Source organism: Camelus dromedarius, chromosome 13 (assembly GCF_036321535.1).
Source record: "Camelus dromedarius isolate mCamDro1 chromosome 13, mCamDro1.pat, whole genome shotgun sequence".
In the NCBI taxonomy this organism is placed as follows: Eukaryota; Metazoa; Chordata; class Mammalia; order Artiodactyla; family Camelidae; genus Camelus; species Camelus dromedarius.
In genome coordinates, this window is record NC_087448.1 from 12,255,349 (window position 1) to 12,279,535 (window position 24,187).

General features: G+C 36.3%; 1 protein-coding gene across 1 annotated transcript in view; it reads right to left on the reverse strand.

The window, feature by feature from the left end:
• The window catches only part of DNAJC3 (DnaJ heat shock protein family (Hsp40) member C3), a 56,087-nt gene that overhangs the window by 20,214 nt on the left and 11,686 nt on the right, over positions 1-24,187 (reverse strand). Inside the window, exons 2-7 of the mRNA XM_031466221.2 lie at positions 16,751-16,861; positions 10,441-10,565; positions 8,475-8,549; positions 3,075-3,227; positions 1,376-1,557; positions 798-917 (exon numbers count right to left, since the gene is read on the reverse strand). Coding sequence (XP_031322081.1) covers positions 798-917; positions 1,376-1,557; positions 3,075-3,227; positions 8,475-8,549; positions 10,441-10,565; positions 16,751-16,861 — 766 coding nt within the window. The remainder of the gene's footprint in view (positions 1-797; positions 918-1,375; positions 1,558-3,074; positions 3,228-8,474; positions 8,550-10,440; positions 10,566-16,750; positions 16,862-24,187) is intronic.

Here is a 24,187-nt window from a genome sequence, read left to right on the forward strand (position 1 = left end):
AATCTAGTATTTATGTTAATCAGGGTCTAAAGAGGAAAATAGCGAGAGGGCAGGGCTAAAAAAGTACTCCAAGAAATAGTGGCTGGAAACTTCCCAAATTTGACAAGAGACATAAATGTACATATTCTAGAAGCTAAGAATACTCCAAATAGGGTAACACAAAGAAATCCATGCTGAGATATAATTAAACTTCTGAAAACAAAGGGCAAAGTAGCAATCTTAGAAGCAGAGGAAAATGACACCTTATCTTGAGGGCAAAAACAATTAGAATGAAAACAGATTTGTCATCAGGAACCATGGAAGCCAGAGAGAGGTGGCACAATATTTTTCAGGTGCTGTAACAAAAAAACTCTTAACCCAGAATCCCATACCAAGAGAAAACTTCTGCATTCGCTGTATTTATCGCTATTACTCTAGACATCACATTACCTTTCAATAATCAATCTATACGCCTGTCTCCCACACTAAACTATAAGCTTCTTAAGTCTAAAAACTACAGTCATACTCATTTCTGCACCCCCAGTACACAGTCAGTGCCTGATACAGGAGAAATTCAATGAGTATTTGGTGAAATATAAATAAATCTGTTGGTAAGAATACTATGCAGTTATCAGTATTTATATTCCGCCTTATTCAGTAAGTGTACAATTGTGGCAGTTTTGCTGAGGCCCAGTGCCCTCTAAGGTCCTCCACCCTCGATGGCGAGGAGCAAAAGAGCAAGCAGCTCAGTTGTGCTGTCGTGCCCACAAGCAGACACATAAGGGAAGGTGAGGTCGTCTGGACAAGCATGTTCTTACCTGCCATCTCTGATGAGCTCTTCAGCTGACTCAATCAGCTTATTGAGTTTCTTTACTTGTTTATAGTGTGCAAAACATCTTTTATGATCCTGGTCAAGTTTAAGACATTCACGAACTTCACTGTTCACATATTTAAAAAAAGGAAAATACTCCAAGTCAAAATAATAAGTAGTTATTCATACTAAATACAGAAATCACAACTAAAGGTATTTTGCCTGTAATAATTACACAACACATACTGACTTAATAATTTACCATATACTTTAATATATGGCATTGTATTATACACACACATTTATTAATTCAAATTCAAATGACTTAAGTATAGATATATATTAAACACTGTATTTTACTTCTGCAACTATAATAGCCCTGTTACTTATTTTAATAAGCATACTTCACGAAAATAAACTATGTGGAAGCAGAATAACTTAGAGGTAACACAAAATTATAGATATATAAAAGAAGCCTTAACCATAATTTTATTAATTTAAAATTAAAATTAAAAAGAAAATGGAAGTAGTATTCTACTGCCAACAATAAAAACATGATGACATGTGCATGTCACCAGAACTGACCTGAGGGACAGTTCATGGTCTCCTAGTTGATAATACAGTGTGCTGATTTTATAAAATGCCTCAGTATTATCATTCTTCAATTTCGATGCAGCCTTTAAGTCACTTATTGCTTTCCTAGGTTCCCCTTCTTTAATAAAACATTCAGCTCGAAGTTCCCGTAGTTCTGCATCCCAAACACAAACCTTGAGAAACAAAAGAACTAGACTTAAAGAAATAGTAAATTATGCACATTTGTACATCATCCCACATTTTATCTACATATGTATCAACATAAAACATCCTCAGTTAATATATGAATTCTACACTGTAATTCATTTTTTAAAGTCTGATACAAAAAAAAATCTAATACAATTTAGATGTGACAAAATAATTTCTCCAAGGAAATCTGAAACAATTTCCCATGGGGTAAGGGATGAATATACTAACAAGGCCCTTTTCCTATCCTCTTCAATTATGTAATTCTAAAACTTTGAAAATAAGAAAACATGGCATTTACTATCAGAAGGTGTTTCCCAGTGAAGCATATTTGATTTTGAAGAGAATATTCTCTAACCAGATTTTTGTATTTAATCAACAATTCCAATTTCTAGTTTCAAAAAATAAAATCCAGGCTCTAAATTCACAAAATATTTTTATTCTACTAATAACTGAATGAAATGCTTTTGTAAAATGTCACCTCCTTGAATTTAAATCTTTATATCACAGAGATAAAGAGAAAAACAACGTGAGAAGGCTGAGGCTTCGCCGTTTGTATTTTATCAAAAAGTTGACAACGTTTAGTAAACGACTAGTATTCTTCAAAATATAAACCCAAAAGCTCACTAACAAGACCTGTATAATTATCTTTACATATTTCTTAGAGCTGTTCTAAAGTCATGTGAACTTTTCACATACAGTAAGAAATCAAAATCAACACTGTACATAAATTAAATACCATGGACAACAAGCTAGGTCAAGATGGACAGTCTATTGGAAGGTAAAAATCATAACTTTATATTTCCTTAATAAAGCATTAATGAAATAATTGAACCATGAATTCCTCGACCAAATCACTCAATTTCTTCTATAAAACTATCAAAAAGTGGCCATTCTACATACATCACAAGTTTATTGCCAGCATTAAATGAAACTACAAAAGCGCTGTGAAAAATGATAAATATGAATTATGACTGCCCTCACTTGAATACTTTATTAGACTTCCTTCTGAAACCATTATGACCTTTGTCATTAAGTCCTTGCAGAGGCAGACTTAGATTTCCCTCTCTAGAACCCTCTGGGTCCTATCAACTCTTCATCTGCCTTCTTCCCTAGAAACTTCTCACTGTAAGTATTCCTCTTTCCTCCCAAACATTATTGTTTCTTCAATGAACTTTTTCATCTTTTACCCCATTATCTAACTTCTAGAGTTTTCTTCCCCTCGAAAGATGCAAAAATCAAACAAACAGCAAAGTAGGCAATGTATAAAAATACATAACTACTACTCGACAGCACCTTCAGTACATTTACTGAAATTTTCGGTCCCAAATTTTGTTCCATATAAACACCACCTTTCAGTTAAGAGCGGAAAGCCCAAGGGTCAGTCTGATTTCATGCCATCTAGGTTTTTTGTGGTATGTAACATGTCAAAGAGTATGAACCTGCCTTACAGTAAAAAGCAGTTAAGCTTAGGCTTGTCAGCTGCAGTATCTAAGACACTTACCTCTAAAATCTTATCAAGGAAGATTATAGCAGCAGGATAATCTGAGCTTGCAAAAGCATCCAGTGCTTGTGAACGCAAACGCTGCATCTCATCCGATTTCAGAAGCTGGGACTGGGCTTCCTTTTCTTCATTTTCACTTGGATTTGATTTGAGCTGTAACAATAAAAGAAATTACACAAGGTTTTTCATCTCTTGAGTCTAACAACCATAATATATCCAACGATCTGACCCTTGCAAGTACTTTCGTTCATTGGGGGAAAAGGGCAGAGAGACACTGCACAACTGGCTTCTCCAATGACTTGCCCCCTGGTTCTGATCACCAGGGGAAGCAGCAGCAGAGGCATCTTTTTTTTTCTTTTGAAGGACAGTCTTTATTCCCACCGGCATGGTCCACAAGAACGAGCAATTGAGCTAGAGTCAAAAGACCTGGGTTGCCAAAACTTTCCAGGAAGCAAATATATTCAGGAATATAAAAAGGTAGAGAAGAATTAAGTAAGGAAAGCACCTTCCTCACATATATCTCTGCAGAACAGCTTGAGTTTTCTGTGTTTTGCTTTCTAGTTATTATTTCTTAAGTATTTTTAAGTATAAAATAATTTTACCAAAATAATGAAAAGTGTAAGGAATCTGAATAAAAAAAGATTTGATACCAGAGAGGTTAAGGTCTAATAAGAAAGGAAGACCTTAAAGGGAAAAGTAAGAGAATAACAGCTTATTAACAGGCTTATGTGGTGGTTTTAGGAGGTTTATATATTGTCTCTTTTTTCAACAAGGAGTTACCAGCTCCATTCCACACTCTAGAGGAGAAGCAATGCGATATAACAAAAATATACGTCTAAGTCTCAAGTAGCTCATTCTATAACGTAAGAATATTAAGTTATAGGAAGGCATTATTTAATTGGCAGCATTATTTCTTTTAAGAGCACATCGATGTTTCTTACAATCGATGGCTCCTTATATTTTGTGAATTATGGTATATGATCCAGTATTATACCTGATTCAAAGAAAACCAGAACAATTACTGAGGCATAGCACATTAAATTATAACCAAAATTTTTTTTAATTTTCATAATTTCTGATTCAATTATCTTGAGGCAATATAATCATCCTTTCTGCATTATACAATTAAAGTTAGAAAAAAAATAATGCCTAAAGTTAGGTCGATGTATAGTGAGTGGATTTATGTTAGTTTGATTTGTTTTTAATTAACACAGTCTACAAGCTACCAATGGAGAGTTTATTTATTAAATCTTACCAAAGGTTTGTACCTTTGATTTAAAAATCCAATTGCAACTGGCACTGATATTTACCTAATATATGGTTCCTCACCACAATCAAAACACACATTGCTAGCTCTGTCAAAATAAAACACATAGAAATATAAACATTTAAATTGATCATTACCTTCATTATATTTGGATTTTATGGAACACTGCCTAAGTCTAAATATTTTTTCACTTAAACCCAAAGCATGGATAGCAAAAATAAAATAAAGATAAACAAAGACAAATAAAATGCTGAATATCAACAAAAGATAAGTTTAAACTGTATATTTACTGTATGTTGGATTTTGGAATTAAAAAGGAAGAACTCAAAGATTACAAATTATTAAATGAGTTGCTAAGAATCAGTGAGTTTTTATAAGTATAGGAGAGCCATATTTTTCTCTACCCTTCCTTCTCCCCTAAATAATTTCTCTCTGGCTCCTTCTCAGGGAATAGAATGGAGATGATCAATTTGAACAATCCAGAAACCTGGGCATCATACTTAATTCTTCCTCCTCCCTTACCACAATCACTGCATCTTTCTTTAACCTCCTAAATGTCCACCTATTTCTCTTAATCCCTACCTACTCTAGCCTCATCTTTGGCCTCCATAAGGTCACTCTTAGATTACTTACTGCAACAGCTCTATTACCAGACCACTGCTTCCACCCTTGTCTTCCTCCAGCCCATTCTCCAGAGCAGCCTGGATTTTACTGAAGTGAAAACCTGGTCATGACACTCAATATAAACCTCCCACGGCTATGAAGAACCAGCCCCTGGCACCACATGCGTCCTCCCTGCAAAGAGACCCCACTTCCCTGTCCAACATTCTCATACCCCTGCTCAATTTTACCGGAGACATCATCTTCCTAAATGAGAGGCTCTTTCCTTCCTCCCGCTTTTGCACAGGCTGTTCACCTTCTACCTGGATGGTCCTCCCACTTACCTTGCTAACACAGATTCATTCTTTCAATATTCAGAACTCAAGCACTTTCCCTCCTTTAGGAAAGCCCTTCTTGACTCCAGATCCCCAAATCCCACCTAAGTCAGGTGACCCTTCTGTATGTTCCCACAGGGCTCAATCATAGCACTGATCATATGGCATCATACTTGCCTGATTAGTTCTGTCCCTGGTATAATCAGTCCAAAGGCAGAGCCTAGTTTTCTTTGTCAGCAATCCTCTAACACCCACCACTCTGCCTCGCAAATAATATGCACTGAAATGCTCGCTAAACTGACAAATGACCGTAGGCACTGGTTACAGCAGGAGTCATTGATAGCTTGAAGACAAACTAAACCACTAGATCCTGTGTAGGACTAGGCCAACCAGCATGGACCTGGGGTGACACTTGTTTACAGGAGACCTACTGGAAGCAGAGTAACCTGTATACTTAAAGTACGAGACCCTCATGTAGGCCAGGAAGGGATTAAGCATATTCAAACCTCTGTTTCAGTGTGTAAAATTTGTAAGTGAATGTATCTACCTCGCTGTTTACAGGACTTTTATCAGTAAGACGAAAATCTTTGGTATAATTTATAGGTAAATTACAGGAAAATGCTCTTAAAAGCTATAAAAAGCTTATTTAAGGGCATATACAGAAAAAACAGATATCATGTGTATTCACAAATCACAAAAATTAAAATATAAGAATTCTTTAGTTGGTGATTAGTTCTTAGAGATGACATCTAAAGTATGATCCATAGAAGATACAAAAGAAAATTGATAAATTAGACTTCATCAAAATTTAAAACTTCTGCTCTGTGAAAGACCCTGTGAAGAGGATGAAAAGACCAGCTACAGACTTAGAGAAAATATTTACAATCACGTACATGATAAATAAGCACATGAAAAGATCATTAGCCATTAGGGAAATGTAAATTAAAATAACAATGAGTTATTGCTACACACCTATCACAATGGTTAAAATAAGAAATAGTGACAATTCCAAATGCTGACAAGGAGGCAGAGGAATGTAAAATGGCACAGTTACTCTGGAAAGCAACTGGACAGTTTCTTATAAAACTAAACAATTACCATAGAACCTAGAATTACACTCCTGGGCATTTATTCCAGGCAAATGAAAACTTACATTCACACTAAAGCCTGTACAAGAGTGTTCACAGCAGTTTATTCATAATAGCAAAAAAGTAGAAACCACCCAAAATGTCCATCAACTGAGGAACAGATGAATAAAATGCATCATATACATACCATGCAACACTCAGCAATTAAAAGGAACAGCTAAGTGATACATGCAACAACCTGGATGAATCTCCAGGGAATTATGCTGAGTAAAAAAGTCAATTCCAAAAGGTTACATAACTCTTGATATCATGTTTGCAACATTTTTGAAATGTCAAAATTTAAGAAATGACTAACAAATTAGTGCTTGTCAGGAGATATGAATGAGGGGCTGGAGCAGGATGGCAGGGAGGTGATGTGGTTATAAACAGGCAACAGAAGGGATCCCTGTGGACTGTTCAGTATCTTGTTCAGTATCTTGACTGGGGATGGACACAGGAAAAAGTGTACAGAATTTAAGACACGGAAAGAAATGAATACTAATAAAACTGAGGAATATGAATAGACTGGTCGATTATATTCAACATCAATATCCTGACTGTAATAGCATACTACAATTTTACAAGATGATATCATTGGGAGAAACTGGGTATCAGGTAAAGGGCACACAGGATCTCTCTGTATTATTAATTACAACTGCATGGGAATCTACAATTATCTTAAAGACTTCAATTTAAAAGAAAATATCACTCAATACAGATGCACATAGTCATGGAAGAATCCTATGACAATAAGAGCAAAGGCAATTTGAAGAACACACTATCAGAAGCATGACGGTCAGAGAACAATCTAAAAGTGTAAAGTCTCATGAAAGTTCCCTTCTATTTTCTAAGAGGTTTTAATACTGATGACAGAAATGACAACTCCAGAAATAGTCACACTTTTCCAAAAGGATACAGCCAATGTTCCATAAGAATTAATTTGTGCTAAAGCTTTATTCTAAAATGTGCTATTTCTACTCTAATGTTGTAACTGGAAAAAAAATTTCCAAGTAACAAATGTAAAGCATTGTTAAAAATAAGGAAACACATTATTACGTTTTATCATTCATCCATTCAATGAATTTTTACACAGCACTTGCTATGTACACAGGACTGGCCTAGGGAAAGGTTACTCCAGCACCATTGCCTCCCCATCTCCCGTCCGTCAGCCTGCTCTCAAGCAGGTTCCCAGGTAGCAGAGAAGATCAGATAAACATAAAATGACACTGAATTTTATTAAGACCATGAGATAGCTTTGATTCAATACAATTAACATCTAATGTGTTTTGGATTTGTCTGCATATGACTGAGTATTATGACAAAGGTTATGAAACATTAGAAAGTTTAGTTTTATTTTCATCGTGGTTATTGTCATAGTAACTAAGCATTTTGATAAACTACAGAAATGCAAATAATGAACAAAGGGAGATATATATATATATATATATATATATATATATATGTATGTACACACACACACATACATACACACACATAACTACCCTTCCTAGACCACTCCAGAATCAAATTCATGTGGAACAAAAAAGCAGGTCTTAAAACAAACCCAATGAGGGGATAAAGACATCAGCAAGTTGCTTCCCTCAAATCATTTTTCAGGATAAAATTTCTTCAGCTACATGTAATCTGTAACATCCTCCTGAACAAATCCAAAACCTTTATACTGTGTAAAGTAGCCATGTGGGTGGATTGCAAAATTCCCTTTTAAGAATCTGTTTCATTATTCCTTTCAAATCAGATAAAGGGTTTCCCAAGTCACTCACACAACTTTTAGAATAGCTCAGCTGACATCTCTAGATTCTCATGGAGAACGTGAGCTATATGAACTGAGTCGGGATTACTATCTATTCCAAACACTTCCCCTTCTATCTGTTAAAGTGATGCTTTGATGTCTGCCACTAAATGTTAATTCAGGAACTATGATTCTTACATACACAAATTAAACGATTTTCCCTTTCAGGTATGAAATTATTATTAAATGTCTTAATATAAAAAAAGTCCAATATGTTCACTCAAAATAACATTCACAGAGCCACATACAAACTGAACTTACCACTTTTTTAAAATCATCTTCTGCTTCATCAAGTTTTCCTTGTTTGAGTAATAAGTGACCTCTCTGTAATCTTGCCTAGAAAAAAAAAAGGGTGTCCTGAGTACTACGAATTCCTAAATTTTCTTTAAATACAAAGAATAAAAGTAAATAAGCTAATGAAATATTCATTTTTCCTATGCCTATTTGACTTGGCACTCTGAGAATAATTCATAGAACCAATGAATGTGCATAAATTTTGTTAAAATATGCTTTTTACTATATCCAAAAGATAAAAATAAAAACATGTGTTCTTACAAAATCTTGTACATGAATGTTCATAGCATACTTTTTACTATATCCAAAAGATAAAAATAAAAACATGTGTTCTTACAAAATCTTGTACATGAATGTTCATAGCAATAGCCAAAAAGCAGAAACAACCCAAATTCCCATCAATAAATCAATAAGCAAATGTGATGCATCCATATAATGGAATAATTTTCAGCCGTAAAAAGGAATGTGAAATACTGACACATGCTACAATACGGATGAACCTTGAAAACATTATGCTAAGTGAAAGAAGTCAGACACAAAAGACACATATTTAATATGAAATATCCAAAACAGACAAATCCATAGACAGAAACATAAGTGGTTGCCAGGGGCTAGGACAGAAATGGGAAGTGATTACTAATTGATACAGAGTTTTTTGCGGGGGTTCTGGAACCAGATAATGGTGATGCTTGCAGAACTTTGTAAATATACTTTTAAAAAGTGAATTTGATGATATGTGGATTGTATCTCACTTAAAATGTTAACTTACGCCATCATAATAAATTTTTGCCACTATAATAAGAGTTGTGTAATCTGGGGCTTTACCAATCAAAGCTCTGGAAATAGTTTTGGTTTCTTATTAACTCTTAATGTGCATATTTACTCCAAGAATAAAAATGCCTCTTCCTTTTAACATGCATCAATTCCTCCCCCTTCATCTCTGATATTCCCTTTCTAATGTGCATAATCCCATCATCTCTTCTAAGAATTCCAACTCTCTGATGATCAATGTCTACCAAAATCACATCAATATTCTACGAAAACTTCTACATTACCTTTAAAGTACATAAAAATTTCCCTAATCCTGTTAAATGCATAAACACAAATAAAAAACAAGATTAAAGCCACTTTAACTATCTGAGAGCTACTTTAATACTAGGAAAATGAGCTACTTAACCTTTGTGGAAGGTTATGGTTAGCTAGGTAAAATAACAGATTAAAGAAAAATTTGACACTTGTGAATTCCACCTTAAAATAGTAATATTTCAAGCCAAATATTTATCCATATCTAATCAGTCATCTCATAGCCTTTCTGGATTATGGCAGGACATAAACAATAAATGAATTACCAAATTAATTTTGAAACAGTATAGTTGGTTCTATTATTTTAAGCCATTACAGTGAAGCTGTCAATTGTCAGGATATCCCATTAGACTGTAAATTCCTCCACTTCTGAAGCTTGAGTGTTCGTTCAGGGGAGGACTCTGTCTAATTCAGCACTGTATCCCCATCACAAACCACTGCTTCACTGAGCTATCCCTCTTCTTTATTCTTCCCACTACAGCCTTAACTGCAACTATCATCAGTCACCTGACAGCCTCTAATTCAACAGCCTCTTCATCAGCTTATTTCTCAGCCTCATGTCTTTGCTCTACACTCCATCCTCCACACAGGTATCTTTCCCAACCACGAAGCTAACATCACTGCCCAGTTTCTAAAAATCACCCGATGGACCCACTCCACTGTTCCTTCTTCACACAGACCACCTGTGATTCCAGGGACTGAATTTCTCTGGTTGCACAGTCCACCACCCCACAGCAGCTTACTACATCCTCCAGCTGTGCCTAGCACACCAGTCCTCACCTAAGCAAACAAGTTACCTCTTCCAAGTTCCCTTAAAATTCTCCTTTAAAGAAAGTTGAGATGCACTTACTGCCGTGAAGTCCATCTTCAATTCAATCACTTTAGTCAAATCAGGAAGTGCTGCTTTTGATTTGCCCATAGCTAAAAAGACAGTAGCTCTCCGATAGTAAGCAATGTAGTTATCAGGGTCACCATCTGAAAATGAAAATAATACATATTAACACTCAGTATGTTATTCAAAAAAAAACAAAAACACATGGACAGTATTAAGAGTTTTGCAATTCTATTAAGAAAAGAATTTCTCCATCAATACTGGGTCATTTTGCTTAGCAAGATCACTGCAAATAAATCCAAAGCAGGGGTTCAGCAAACTGTAGACTCTGAGCCAAAAACAATCCACAGACTTCAAGTTAAGAATATTTTTTACATTTTTAAAGAGTTAAGAATTAGAAAAATATGCAGCAGAGACTATGCAGCTTCAAAGCCAAAAATATTTATTATCTGGCCATTTACGGAAAAAGTTTGCCGACCTCTGGTCTAGAATATTAACTGTATTCAACTCTTAACTTTAAAAAAAGTGACTGCCTCTGAAAACAGAAGGAAATTCACTTCACGTCAACAGTAGTTATCGGGGCAGATAGACTGGATTTTCTTTTTATATTTTTCATATACATAACAAACTGTTTCAAAATGTTTCACAATGAACATGGATTACCTTTATATTCATTAATTTCTTTTTAAATTTAAGTTCTCCATGACTTACTTACACTAAGCAAAGAATTATTAGAAATAACAGAATTTAAGACCTAGAGTTTACACCACACACCATCATCTTCATATGTCCAAATCCTACTCAATCTGAGGCACAGCTCAAATGACTTACTAGGTTACATACATGAAAATAAACCTTTCATTCCTTCAATTTACATAACACTCTATAATATATATCTCTTACAGCATCTATCAGTACCTCCTGATGTTAATTATTTGTATACTTACCTCACTCTATAAAAAAATAAATTCCTTGAGTGAATTCGTTTTTGTGTGTCTAAAGCACCTGGTAATCAGATAAAAGGAAATGGAAACCAATTCCTGATAACTGCAACAAGGGACACTCCCACGTCCCCACAATACTGAGACCTGCATGGGACAAGCCAGGGACCCAAAGAAGTGAGCACAGACATGGCTCTCAAAGAAACATACTGCCCCAAGACACTCAGATCATTCCATTCTCCCACATGAAATTAACAATGAGATTTAAAAAAAAATAGATGTTGCTTATTTTGAATTCAGTATGAAACTCTGTCAAGAAATGAAAAATGCTTATTACTAACTCTGGGAATTTTATCAAGAAGGCATCTTCAGCAAAAATTGCAATGGACTTCTATTTGGAAAAAACCTGACCATTTCCATCCACTCCAAAAACCCTCCAACGAGTATGGTGTATGACAATGCTTTTTATTAAGTATTTGATTATATACATATAAAAATGTCTATGTAAAATACTTCTGGGGCATTCACTTTCACTGATCTTACTATTCAGCTTTTAGGTATTTTTGAGATATGAAATGGGATTGGAACCCCAATTTATAACACTGAACCTATAAAAATAAGGAATCATATGTCAATGGTTCAACATATGAATCAAGAATCAATGTGCTTAGTGGTACAGTCACTTGAATGGCAAATCAAAAACCTTCCATGAACCTTAATTCAAAAAGACACCTGCACCCCAATGTTCATAGCAGCACTATTTACAATAGCCAAGACATGGAAGCAACCTAAATGTCCATCGACAGATGACTGGATAAAGAAGTTGTGGTATATTTATACAATGGAATACTACTCAGCCATAAAAATAATAAAATAATGCCATTTGCAGCAACATGGATGGCCCTGGAGAATGTCATTCAAAGTGAACCGAGCCAGAAGGAGAAAGAAAAATACCATATGATATCACTTATATGTGGAATCTAAAAAAAAAAAAAAAAAAAAAAAGACAAATGAACTTATATATAAAACAGAAACAGACTCACAGACATAGAATACAAACTTATGGTTACCAGGGGGAAGGGGACGGGAAGGAATAAATTGGGAGTTCGAGATTTGCAGATACTGACTGGTATATATAAAATAGATAAACAAGTTTATACTGTATAGCACAGGGAACTATACTCAATATCTTGTAGTAGCTTATGGTGAAAAAGAATATGAAAATGAATATACGTATATTCCTGTATAACTGAAGCATTGTGCTGTACACCAGAAATTGACACAACATTGTAAACTGACTATGCTTCAATTCTAAAAAAAATTAAAGATTTTTTAAAAATAACCTTCCCTAGCTCTTCATCTTAAAATGCCATCAGTTCCTAGAACTAGTATCCATTCCTATATCATTATGCATGAAGTAGCAACTGAACAAGAATTGGTTTAAGACACTCATACTTAGTTTCTCACAAGATTTAATAACCTTGAAAGTAATCACTTTTTGTATTATCCATTGGAATACAATATAGTTCACTATTTAAATTACATGCAAGCCTACATCTGGAAATACTAGACTTCATTTGAAAACATGTCATTCAAACTGTTACACCAGTTTATTCAAAATCTTAACATGAGAGAGAGATTTAAGGTCTAATCCTAAAACTATCAAACAATTCAAATATGAGGAAATTAGCCCTAAAAAAATACAACTACCATCTGGAGAAAAACACCAAAAAAAGCCAAAAATTACAAACAATGCTGTAAATGGCAGCAGCGGGAGGCAGACAGAACACCACCCTCACTGAGGTACAGAAAACTTTCCATTCTTGCCCCCAGCTAACCTAACTCTACCCCTTCATTCATTCAAACTTTAACTGAGCACCACCAGAGAATAAAATAATAATAGTAATAAAAATAATATGATAGTACCTATCCTTAAGAAGTTCACAATCTTCTGAACTAGAATGTGACCTTTGGAAAGTCACTAGACCACTCTTTGTTTCCTTTTGTGTAAACGTGAATAGTAATAGCCATCCCCATTTCACAAGTGAGGTTCAAACGCAATGAGAAAGCACCACAATATGTTTAAGTATCAAATGAACGTAGCCATGGATTTTGTTTTTTGATTTAGCAAAATTATGTAAGTGTGAAACTGGTTTTCTTAACAAGCAATTGGAGAAACCTATTATTTCATTCCTGCCCACCATCTAATCCACCACTTTAGACATTCATTCACGCCAGATATACCTAAGACATTCTGTAAGGGCTACCAAAGAAATGTTTTCAGACCCTCCAATTCACTGTCCCCATAAGACCATGCTGCAGGAAAGAGGCAGGGCATCCTCACACCCACACTGTGGTTTTCTCTAATGATAAATCTCTAAACAAAGCTTGTGTCTGACTACTTCATAGTAGTGAAATAGATGCAACTGCCTCAGAAGACTATTTGGAAAGTGATACCAACACTCTTCCTTAAATCAGTTTCTAACAGATCAAGAATATTTCCCTAACTGTTGCAAATCTTAAAACTCCTACCAAAAATGCCAGATTCAAAAAAATTGCAAACCAAAACACCAATAGATCTGTACCACATAGTAGAAACATTTGTGTTGCTATTGAGTTTTAATAAACTCTTTACTGTGTAAAAATGTAACCATAAAACATACCATGCCTAAGTAATTTTCAAAACATAACCAAGTAAGTTTCCAAAAATGAAAATGGAAAAAGGGTGTCACAATCATAAATAAGGTCAGCTGCAGGAACATTATAATAATAAATGATCCATTGACAGTCCTACTGCCACTCACCAAATTTTATTACAAACTCTAACATCAATTTCTAATCACAGGAAAAGTTGAAGAAATAAAGTACATCATAAAATTCATAAGTTGGGAAGTATAAACATTTAATGAATTTTTTATACAGTAAGTTTAAAGCAATGTACTAAAATATGGGTGGTATTTTACCACAAAAGATCACCGTACATTTCACAGCAGCACAGCTCTTCCGTCTACAGCTGTAACTACAACAACTGCGTAACTTGTTCGTCTAGAAGCCAGGACACCTGCACTAACTCACTGGGTTACCTGAAGCAGTAAACCTGGCCATACTCAACATGAGGTCTGGTAAATCAGACGACTGAGACAGAGGATATACAGGTCTTTTCTAGTAGACACACATCTCATAAAAGATTCAACAGGCCATGATACCACATCACCCCATCACTATCTACTATATATTTCCGTCAACTACAACTTAAACTCTATTTTCTATAGTTAGTTATGAACAAGCAGTGTTTTACGTAAACTAAAATGATGAATGTCTCAAACTACACAGGTCTTCCTCAAATTATTACCAGGATAACTGCTAATTGCCAAAATACAATGAACAAAATGATATTGCTATTCAAATCTGAATACACTAGCAGTGTTCTACTCTCTCCCTTTACTGAGTTTCACAAATAAATCATCACATTTTAGCTTTACTAAAATATGTCTTTTCAGTATAGACAATAATATTTTATTGGGTACTTTGGGGAAGAGCCATCTCTAAAATTCTTGTATGGCAATGAAGCTAAAGAAAAACAGGCAGTCATTTTAAACTATGTTTAACAATATGCCATAGCCCTTAATGTTCCTAATGATTTGTGAGATTAAAGAAAGCAAATAATGTAAAATAAGTAGAAGGTTATGTTCCTGCAAATATTCTTGTGGTAGCAAGGAACAATCAATATTTTTTAAAGACATGCTTTATCTAAGACAGTAACTTTAAAAATGTTCATTTACCATGCTGCAGCACTGAAGACAATGCAAATCACCAGAGAAAGTGTGGACTCAGGAATGACATGATAGGAATGACATGGTCACACAGCACATGGTCTCTAGTGAAAAGGAACTAGTGCAAATTGTCATGCCAATTAACGACTTTCCAAGGTGAGATAATCACTGAAATGAAGAAACCTTTCTCTTAGAAACTCCACATAGTTCAGAAAACCCTATTAACATATTAAATATGTTTTTAGAAAAATCTTAATTTTCAAAGACACAATATTTTTATATGCTTTATATGTATGATTATCCCTTTCTCACTTAATTTTCATCAACAGTCCTTTTTCAGGCGGCACAGTGAAAACTGCTTGGAATACGCAGCTCACTTCTTTAAGCCTACATTTTCTTACATAACTGGCTCAATGCCACAGGATTATCAAGTGGTAAAGCCAAGATTAAAATCTAGGTTTCTTACTATTCCAGAGAGCTAATAACATCAGTAATAAAAATCCGAGCTTAAGAAAAAGCACAAGGGAAAATATCACTGAGCCAAAACCTATTTTTTGTTTGTACAATAAATTACAATAGGACAATTCTTCTGGTGAGCGGAACGGTTATCTTATTAAAAATATACCACTTCATTACCCTGCAGGTTGACTTGTCACTCTTAACTATCTCAAATAAAGGTGAGAATATATAAGTAAATAAAAAAGAAGTCAGGAATGTCAGTGTCAAAAAGTTTTCACACGGAAGTTTATGTACTGACTCATAAGAAAATCCTCACTTACAACCTATTTACTCTGGTCATCTTGTTTTTCAATCCCAGTAGATTAAATGCTGCAAAGACAGTTTATGCTACAGAAAGATATAAGTGAGCAATAAAAAGCAAGAGTTTAAGGGGCAGAGGGAGTCTGACCAACAATGAAGAGGCAATGAACTGCAGGATCCCCCAGGGCCTCAAAGCTGCTGTTACACTGATGATCTCAAATCATCAAGAAACTCAGCAGTATTCAGAGAAATGTTTAAGGCAGAAAAATATACACCATAGGCTCTCCGTATCTGCAGGTCCCGAAACCATGGATAGAGAGTATTTGGGGAGAAATCTGCTGCACAACTGCTTACATAGTATTTGCATGATACTTACAACTATTTACATGGTCTTTGCCCTGTGTTATGTATGATAAGTGATCTAGAGATGATTTAAAGTACATGGAAGGAGTGCATAGATTAAATGCAATTACTACACCATTTTATATAAGGGACTTGGGTATCTGTGGATTTTGGCAACCAATGGGGGGGGGGTGTCCTAGAACCAATCCCCTGTGGATACCTGGGGACAACCATAATACATTCAGAAAAGCCTTCTGTCAAAATTATCCTGAATTATTCTTGGTACTTACATTTTTAAGTCTCAGTTACATGGAAAATTATATGTTAGATACATATGCATTCAAATGTTATGCATTTATTTTACTGCTCTACTTCACCCAGAATCCTGTAAATATTCTTAAATATTTTACTTAAACAGTAAATAACATTTATTTTAAATATTATCCCATAAAAGGGATATAAATTAGAATTCACTAAGATAGCCATTGAGTGTTTTGGTTCCAAGATACAAACCTACTGCAGCATGAAACTGAGATAAAGCATCAGCCAGCTGTCCAGCTGCAAGGAGTTTCTTGCCCAATTCAAGATGTTTTTCAACATCTGCATTTACTCCACATTCAGCACCTAAAAACAAATTAAAAAATAATAAATCAACTTTCCACGAACCAAGATTTAATTCCAAAGAACAAAATGTTAAAAATATAGTTATCTGCTTCAGCCACCTATTCAGATGAAAAGTCACAGAAGCTGAAAAGTGACCTAAGCAAAGTAACCATGAAGTACAAACACTGCTTCATTTTAGAGTATAAGCCACCCCAAAATATACCCCCATCAACCTAGTCAGAAGAATGTACCCAGTCTACAAAATACAAGAACTAAACACAGTAACTAGTAAAATCAGTTATAATTTATTGTTCAACATTAGAATAGCTTTGTTAAACTAGAGTCTCACTTTAATGGATATTAGAGTCCACTATAATATTCAAAAACTTATTGAGCATCTATAGTACACCAGGCACTTTTCAGGACATTTAGGACAAGTGAACAAAACAAACAAAAACCTCGGCCCCTCGTGGCACCTGACATTACAGCAGCAGGAGACAGACATAAGAAATAAGTAACTTACAGAGTACAGTCAGTGAACAGTGGAGCTGTGTGAGGCAGGGCGGGAGCGGTGGGACTTTCAGTATTACATAAGATGGTCAAGGACAGGCCTCACTGGGAAGCTGGCATTTGAGCAAAGACTTAACTTGAAGAAAGTAAGGACTCACCAGGTAGGTATCTAGCTAAGAAAAGAGCTTGCCAAGAAGGACCAACAAGTGTGAGGGCCCTAAGTCAGGAGGATGCCAGGTATGTTCCAGAAACAGCAGGGAGGCCAGCATGGCTACCACACAGCCAACAAGGGAGACAACAGAACAAGATGAGATCAGAGGAGTAGAAGGCCCGACTATGTACAGCTTTGGTTTCACTCTTGGCAAAATAGGGAGCTAGCGAGGAATTGTGCATAGAATAACATGATCTGATTGTCTGGGCCAATTATCAACGTGCTGCGTCTCAGCTCTGAATTCATCCTTCAGTACTGGACTCTATTAAGAGACTGGAGTGTTTAAGCATTCTTCTGTACACTGAGCACAATGTTATGCTTTGTCAGTAAAGGGCACTGAAAGGGCACTGCAGGAAGGACACCTCCTGGTTCCTGTTGACACCATTACTTCTTTCTGGCCCCTGCTACCTGGTGTTCAGGGGCAGCACATCCAGTGGTGCCCTGCCCTAGCCATATGCCCAGGGGTCCAGTCCCTCAGCCACCTGGCAGCCTTGGTCACACACCACCTCCCAAGGAGGACACCTCACATTCCAGGCTTCATACCTACAGCAGCACCCCAACTCTCCACACACACAGGCCGACCAGCTGGGTCTCACCTACCCCTGAGGTTGATTCTTGCTTCCCCAGCTACTGTAGGCCAGCTCTAGACCTGGCAACTCAGCAAATTTTCCTAACAACAAACTTAGGCTTCAACTAAACTGTCTCCAATGAAGTCTGAACCCCAACCTTGAGGAGGGAATCCCCTTCCAAACTGGCCCTTCCTTGGGGACCGTCTGTCAGCCCCAGACCATCCTGTAGTTCTCTTTACATCATTAAGTTCACCCTCCTATTGTAACAATTCTTTATATTGAACTTTCCCTTTTAAAATTACCCTGTGGTTTCTGTCTCCTAAATAGACCCAGACTCATACACAACTGATAGAGACAGAACCACAAAAACGGGATTTAAGGATTAGTTTGGTCATGCCCTTGAGCTGGAGTGCAGTGCTGATTTCCTTGTCAATGAGAAATAAGATGTTAGTAATCCACAGCAGGTATCAGAATCACAGTTAATCATGATATTTGTGATTGACAGTAATGAAGTGCTAACTAAGGCACATGCCTTGGAAGCCCAAGTGGCTGCTGCACTTGACTGCGATGGTCGTAATGATGGAAATAAGAACTGTGACGTGGGGTGGATCCTCTGAGTGCACTAGAGCACTTGGAGGAAATAACAAGCTCAGGTCAAACTCCCAGCTCAAGTCAGTCTGAGAAATTCCAAGGCAGCCCTAAAACAATCTCTTACCTTTTATAGCCACAGAGCCAATTTAGCTGAAAATCAAACACAAAATTTAATTCTGAGGGCTGCTGAATTAAAACAATAGTTGAATTCAGTCTCCCCTGCAAGCTTCTCCTATGAAACTTAGGACCTGCGTTAGTAAAGAATAGGATCCTCAAACTTAGAATGGAGACATCTGGTTGTACCTAGATAAAACTGACCAACTCAAACCTCCAAGTCCTTCTGAGCCTCCCTTACCTATAGGAGTAGCCTGCCTTCCACTATCAGTGGAACCTCACTTTCCACTGCTTGAAATTCCTAAGATAACCTTACCTAGGGCAGATGCTATGAAAGGAAATGCTCACTGAGACCCAACCTAAACATTCTAGATGTCACTAGGCAAGTATATACTGACCTAAAGAAAATAGTTTACACACCAAAAGAATTGTTAAGACTTTACTGATAAACTAGCAGAAACCCACAGGCACACGTGCAAGTGGATTCTAAAGGTCTTAGATCAAGGAGAGTGGAATATAACAAGAGAGCTGATCTCATTAATTGATATGTGCCCACTGACTGGAGCAGAGGTCAGCAAACTGTTTTTGTAAATAAAATTTTACTGAAACACAGCCATGTCCCTTCATTACACATTGCCCAAGGCTGCTTTCATGCTACAACGGAAAAGTTGAGTAGTTTCAACAAAAACCATATGGCTCATCAAACCCAGAGACAACTGTAGTATATTGAGAAAAGCTTTCTGTCAAAATTATCTTGAATTATTCTTGGTACTTATAGTTTTAAGTCTCAGTTATATGGAAAACTCTCTTACAGTATATATACATATATGCATTCAATGGGTAGGGTAGAGCTCAGTGGTAGAGCACATGCCTAGCATGCATGAGGTCCTGGGTTCAATCCCCAGTACCTGTGTTCAAAAGTAAATTAAAATAAATAAGCCTAATTACCTCCCCCCAAAACATAAATAAATAAAAACAAAGTTATATGCATTCAAATGTTATGCATTTATTTTATTACTCTTTTTCACCTGGAGTCCTCTAAATATTGTTAAATATTTAAACAGTAAATAATATTTGTTTTATTGTCCCAAAAAAGGGATATGAATTAGAATCCACTATGATAGCCACTGAGTGTTTTGGTTCCAAGATACAAACATACTGCACATGAAAGCATCAGCTAGCTGGCCAGCCGCAAGGAGTTTCCTACCAAGGGGAAATGTGGTTTGCTGCTATACAATGATGGCAAAGAAGGCTACATCTGGAACCCCAAGGAGTCTCCTAGGGGCTTAGTACTTCCATGCCTGATTCTAAACATTAATTAAAAACTACAGCAGCCAGAAAGAGAAAGAAAAATACCATATGATATCTCATATGTGGAATCTAAAAAAAAAAAAAGACAAATGAACTTATTTACAAAACAGAAACAGACTCACAGACCTAGAAAACAAACTTATGGTTAACAGGGGGAAGGGGGTAGGAAGGTATAAATTGGAAGTTCGAGATTTGCAGGTACTAACTACTATGTAAATAAATAAACAAGTTTATACTGTATAACACAGGAATTATATTCAATATCTTGCAGTAATTTATGGTGAAAAAGAATATGAAAACGAATATATGTATGTTTATGTATGACTGAACATCATGCTACACACCAGAAACTGACACATTGTAAACTGACTATACTTCAATAAAAAAAAATACATATGAAAAAATAAAAGTAAAAACTTTAAACTTAGAATGTTTAAAGAAAAAAAAAAATACAGCAACCAAAAAACAGAACAGTTAAGCACTCAGACCCTTCAGAAATGAAGGTCTGGGTTACACCATCAGGTAAAGAAGCCAGAGGAGCTTAGGTTCTAGCTGAGGGCAGGAGAAGCGTGGAATAGGAAGGTGAAGAAGGGAGCCATACAGATCAGCTGTGACTTCGTGACCAATTAGACACAGGACTGCAGTGGTTTTACACATTTTCTCTTTGCTCATTTATACATGTGTTTATTTGTATACAGTCAATTCTCACAACTCACAGATTCTGCATCTGAGAATTTGCCCACTCACTAGAATTCATTTGTGATCCCCCAATCAATACTCAGGCGCCTTGGCAGTCATTTGAGGATATGTGTACGTGCAGAACAGTGACACACTTCAGAGTCACTCGAAGTGCACGTTCCCAGTTGAAGTCAAACAAGATGATCCTCTTCCTTCTTGCATCAGCCCTCATTATAAACAAGTGTCCTTTCTACAGTGTATTTAGTGTCATATTTATTTTTTTTGGTGATTTCACTGTTCACAATGGCCCCCAAACATAGTGCTATCTCGTGTTTCTAAGCACAAAACAATGTAATGTGCCTTTCAAAGAAAATATTTGTTAGATAAGCTTTATTCAGGTATGAATGATAATGCTTTTGGCCATGAGTAGTTCAAAGTTAATTAATCAGTAATATAAATCAGATTACTTTAAACACAAACATACACAAAGTTGTTCTGACCTGTTGACAAAAACATAGTGACCTGAGGCCTTGCAGGATTCTAACCCTGTATTTCCTCCTTAGGTACAATGATTCAGTATTTGCTAATTCAATATTCATAATGACATATGGAATATCTCTACCATGAATAAGGAGAATCAACTGTACTTTGCCTAATTTCCAGTTTTCATTTTATATACAAGCTGTTGGAATTAACTTTACAACTTAGTTTTCATACAACTGAATACTGAGTGGGACAGTGATGGAATAAGAGCAGTAACTAATACAGCCAGTAATGGACAAAGTAACTGTTAGAACTGTGTCTTCTTAATTGGGGTACCGGTGAGAATTTCTCCGCTTAGATGAAGAATAGTTGTAACTTGTTAGGTAGAAAATAGAGTCATTTTGTTGTTCTGAAGTTCAAATGTGTATAGAAGGTGCATATGGAAACATGTTACAGTGAACATGACATTCAGCTTTTCGGTGTGCTAAAGGGACACTGCAGGAAAAAAAATTAGAGCAGTTATCACTTGAGAGAGTCGGAGAAAGACTGGGAAGGAACAGGAGGTAACTTTCTGGGGTGCCGACAGTGTTCTAATCCTGACAGGAGCGTGGGTTACACAGGTATATGCAGTTATCGAAACTCAGCAAATACATACTTTAAAATAAACATTTTATGGTATAAATTTTAAACCCAAAAAAACTGTTGATGATACGCATGTTGAAGTATTTAGAGACATGTGTAGTGATGTTACTTTGGAATACATTTTTTAAAAAGAATGGGTAAAAAAATGCCCAGTTGAATATTGTTAAAAACAAGTATAGTACTTCATTAATGACAGAATTTAGGTGATGCATGTTGGATTATACACTACAAAATTGTTTCAACTTCACAAAATGTTTAATAATAAAATGTTGGGGAAATATACAATTCAGTAAACATTAGGATGGAGGACTACACACACGGTGCTGGGAGGACACAAGACACCTCACAACTATAGTTAAAATTGAATAAAATCTAAAATTCAATTTCTCAGTCTTAGTAGTTACAGCATAAATGCTGGATAGCATCATCACAGAAAGTTCTATTGGACTGCACTGGGACGGGGGTAGGGGCAGCGGAGTGCGGTGTTCCCTGGGGTCTCACCTGAAACCTGAAGGAAAAACAGACCGGTGTGAAAAGGCTGAAGAGGGAAACAAACATTCCAAACACAAAGACCAGCATATTTAAATGCCCAGAACTCAAGACTAATGAGGCTTTCAGAGAAATCCAATTCCAGTGTTTCAGCTGCTCTCCTCTCATCATCATTTCATTGCTCTGGAAGGGGTCACTTTCACTGACAGATGATTCTAGTAAACAGCCAGAAGGGAAGAGGGAAACCAATAAAGTATCTGTTACAACAATCCCGGTGACATGATGGTGACTTGACATGGAGTAGCAGCAGTGGAAATACAGAAAAATAGACCGTTCAGAAAATAAGAGAGAAAGAAGCCTACATGTGATTTACACACTGACTGGACGTGGAGGTCAAGTGAAGAACAAGCAGAAGCTCAGGAAGATACCCAGGGCAACTGTCTGAGCAACTTCCAGCCACTTTGGTCATCAAAAGCAAGTGAATTCCCAATTCCATCTAACAGAGCAAAAAGCCAAATGAGATTCACTTTACCTCACTATTTGCCCTACTAAACAAAGCAGCTTCTTTAGCTTTTCATATCCCTGTTCCGCAGTTTCTGTGCAGTGTTTCATTGCCATGGCTGCCTGCTGGAGCCCTCTGTACAAGGAAGGAAGGGAAAAGGGGCACAGGGAAGGAGGAAACTTTAACGTGGTGGTCTCAGAACCTCAGGGTCCTGCAGAGCCCTATTTGTTTTGGACAACAACGTGAAGATGTCTGAAGTATCTAAGAGTGTGTGGGTAACATTTGGAGGAATTAGCTGGGGGGGGGGGGGTGTTAATGGGCTGGGAAAGCACTATTACTTTTCCCATTTAAAAGGAAATTACAGGCTCCTGCTCAGTGAAAATTCACTATGCAATATAGAGTTAGAAACTGATTATATTCAGAATGTGAGGCTCACCTGTGGTTCCACCTAATGCTACACAATATCCAAAAATATAACCTGCTTTTCACAATGAAGATTATGGAATTAATGTATTTCATTTAAGAAATGTTACTGAATATATACTATGTAAAAAACTGGCCATAACAGAAACAGGAATAAGGTCATCTCTCCCAAAGAGGCAAGGAGGAGAAACCTACAGGCTTTAGCCTTACGAGAACTCCCTCACCTGCAGGGCAATCATCGACTCTGGAGAGAGAGGGGCTATTTTCCAGCGTTAGGTTGGAGTCTCTGTCACATACTGAAGTATTCACAGAATATATAATCTGAAGAATGGGACTGACTTCAAAATAATCTTGGAGGGGAGGGTGAAAGTACAGATAAGTAAGATCGAACAGGTGTTGGTAATTTTTGAAGGTGGGTGACAGTAACAGTGGTACATGATACTATTCTACTTTGGTATATTTTTAAGATTTTCCAAAAACAAAATTTGTTTAACTTAAATCCTCTCAATGAAGAGAAAACTGACTGATAAAAATTACCTCTTACATTAAAAAAAAAAGTTTTGAAGAAAGTAGTCCATGGGGACAAGAGTAAGACAGTCAGCTAAGCACATGAGCCTATCTCCCAACATGCTCAAATTCTAGAAATGACAGAATTTATTTAAAGAGATAAATGCATAACCTTGCTGGAAACAAAATTTTTAAAGAGGACTATCTGAAAAATAGAAATTTTAGAAAAATTCTCAAAACTTAAAAAGGACAGGATTTGATGGGTGGGCAAAATCACATCCAAGCACTCCCCCAGGGGAAGTGTGCCATGGAGGTGA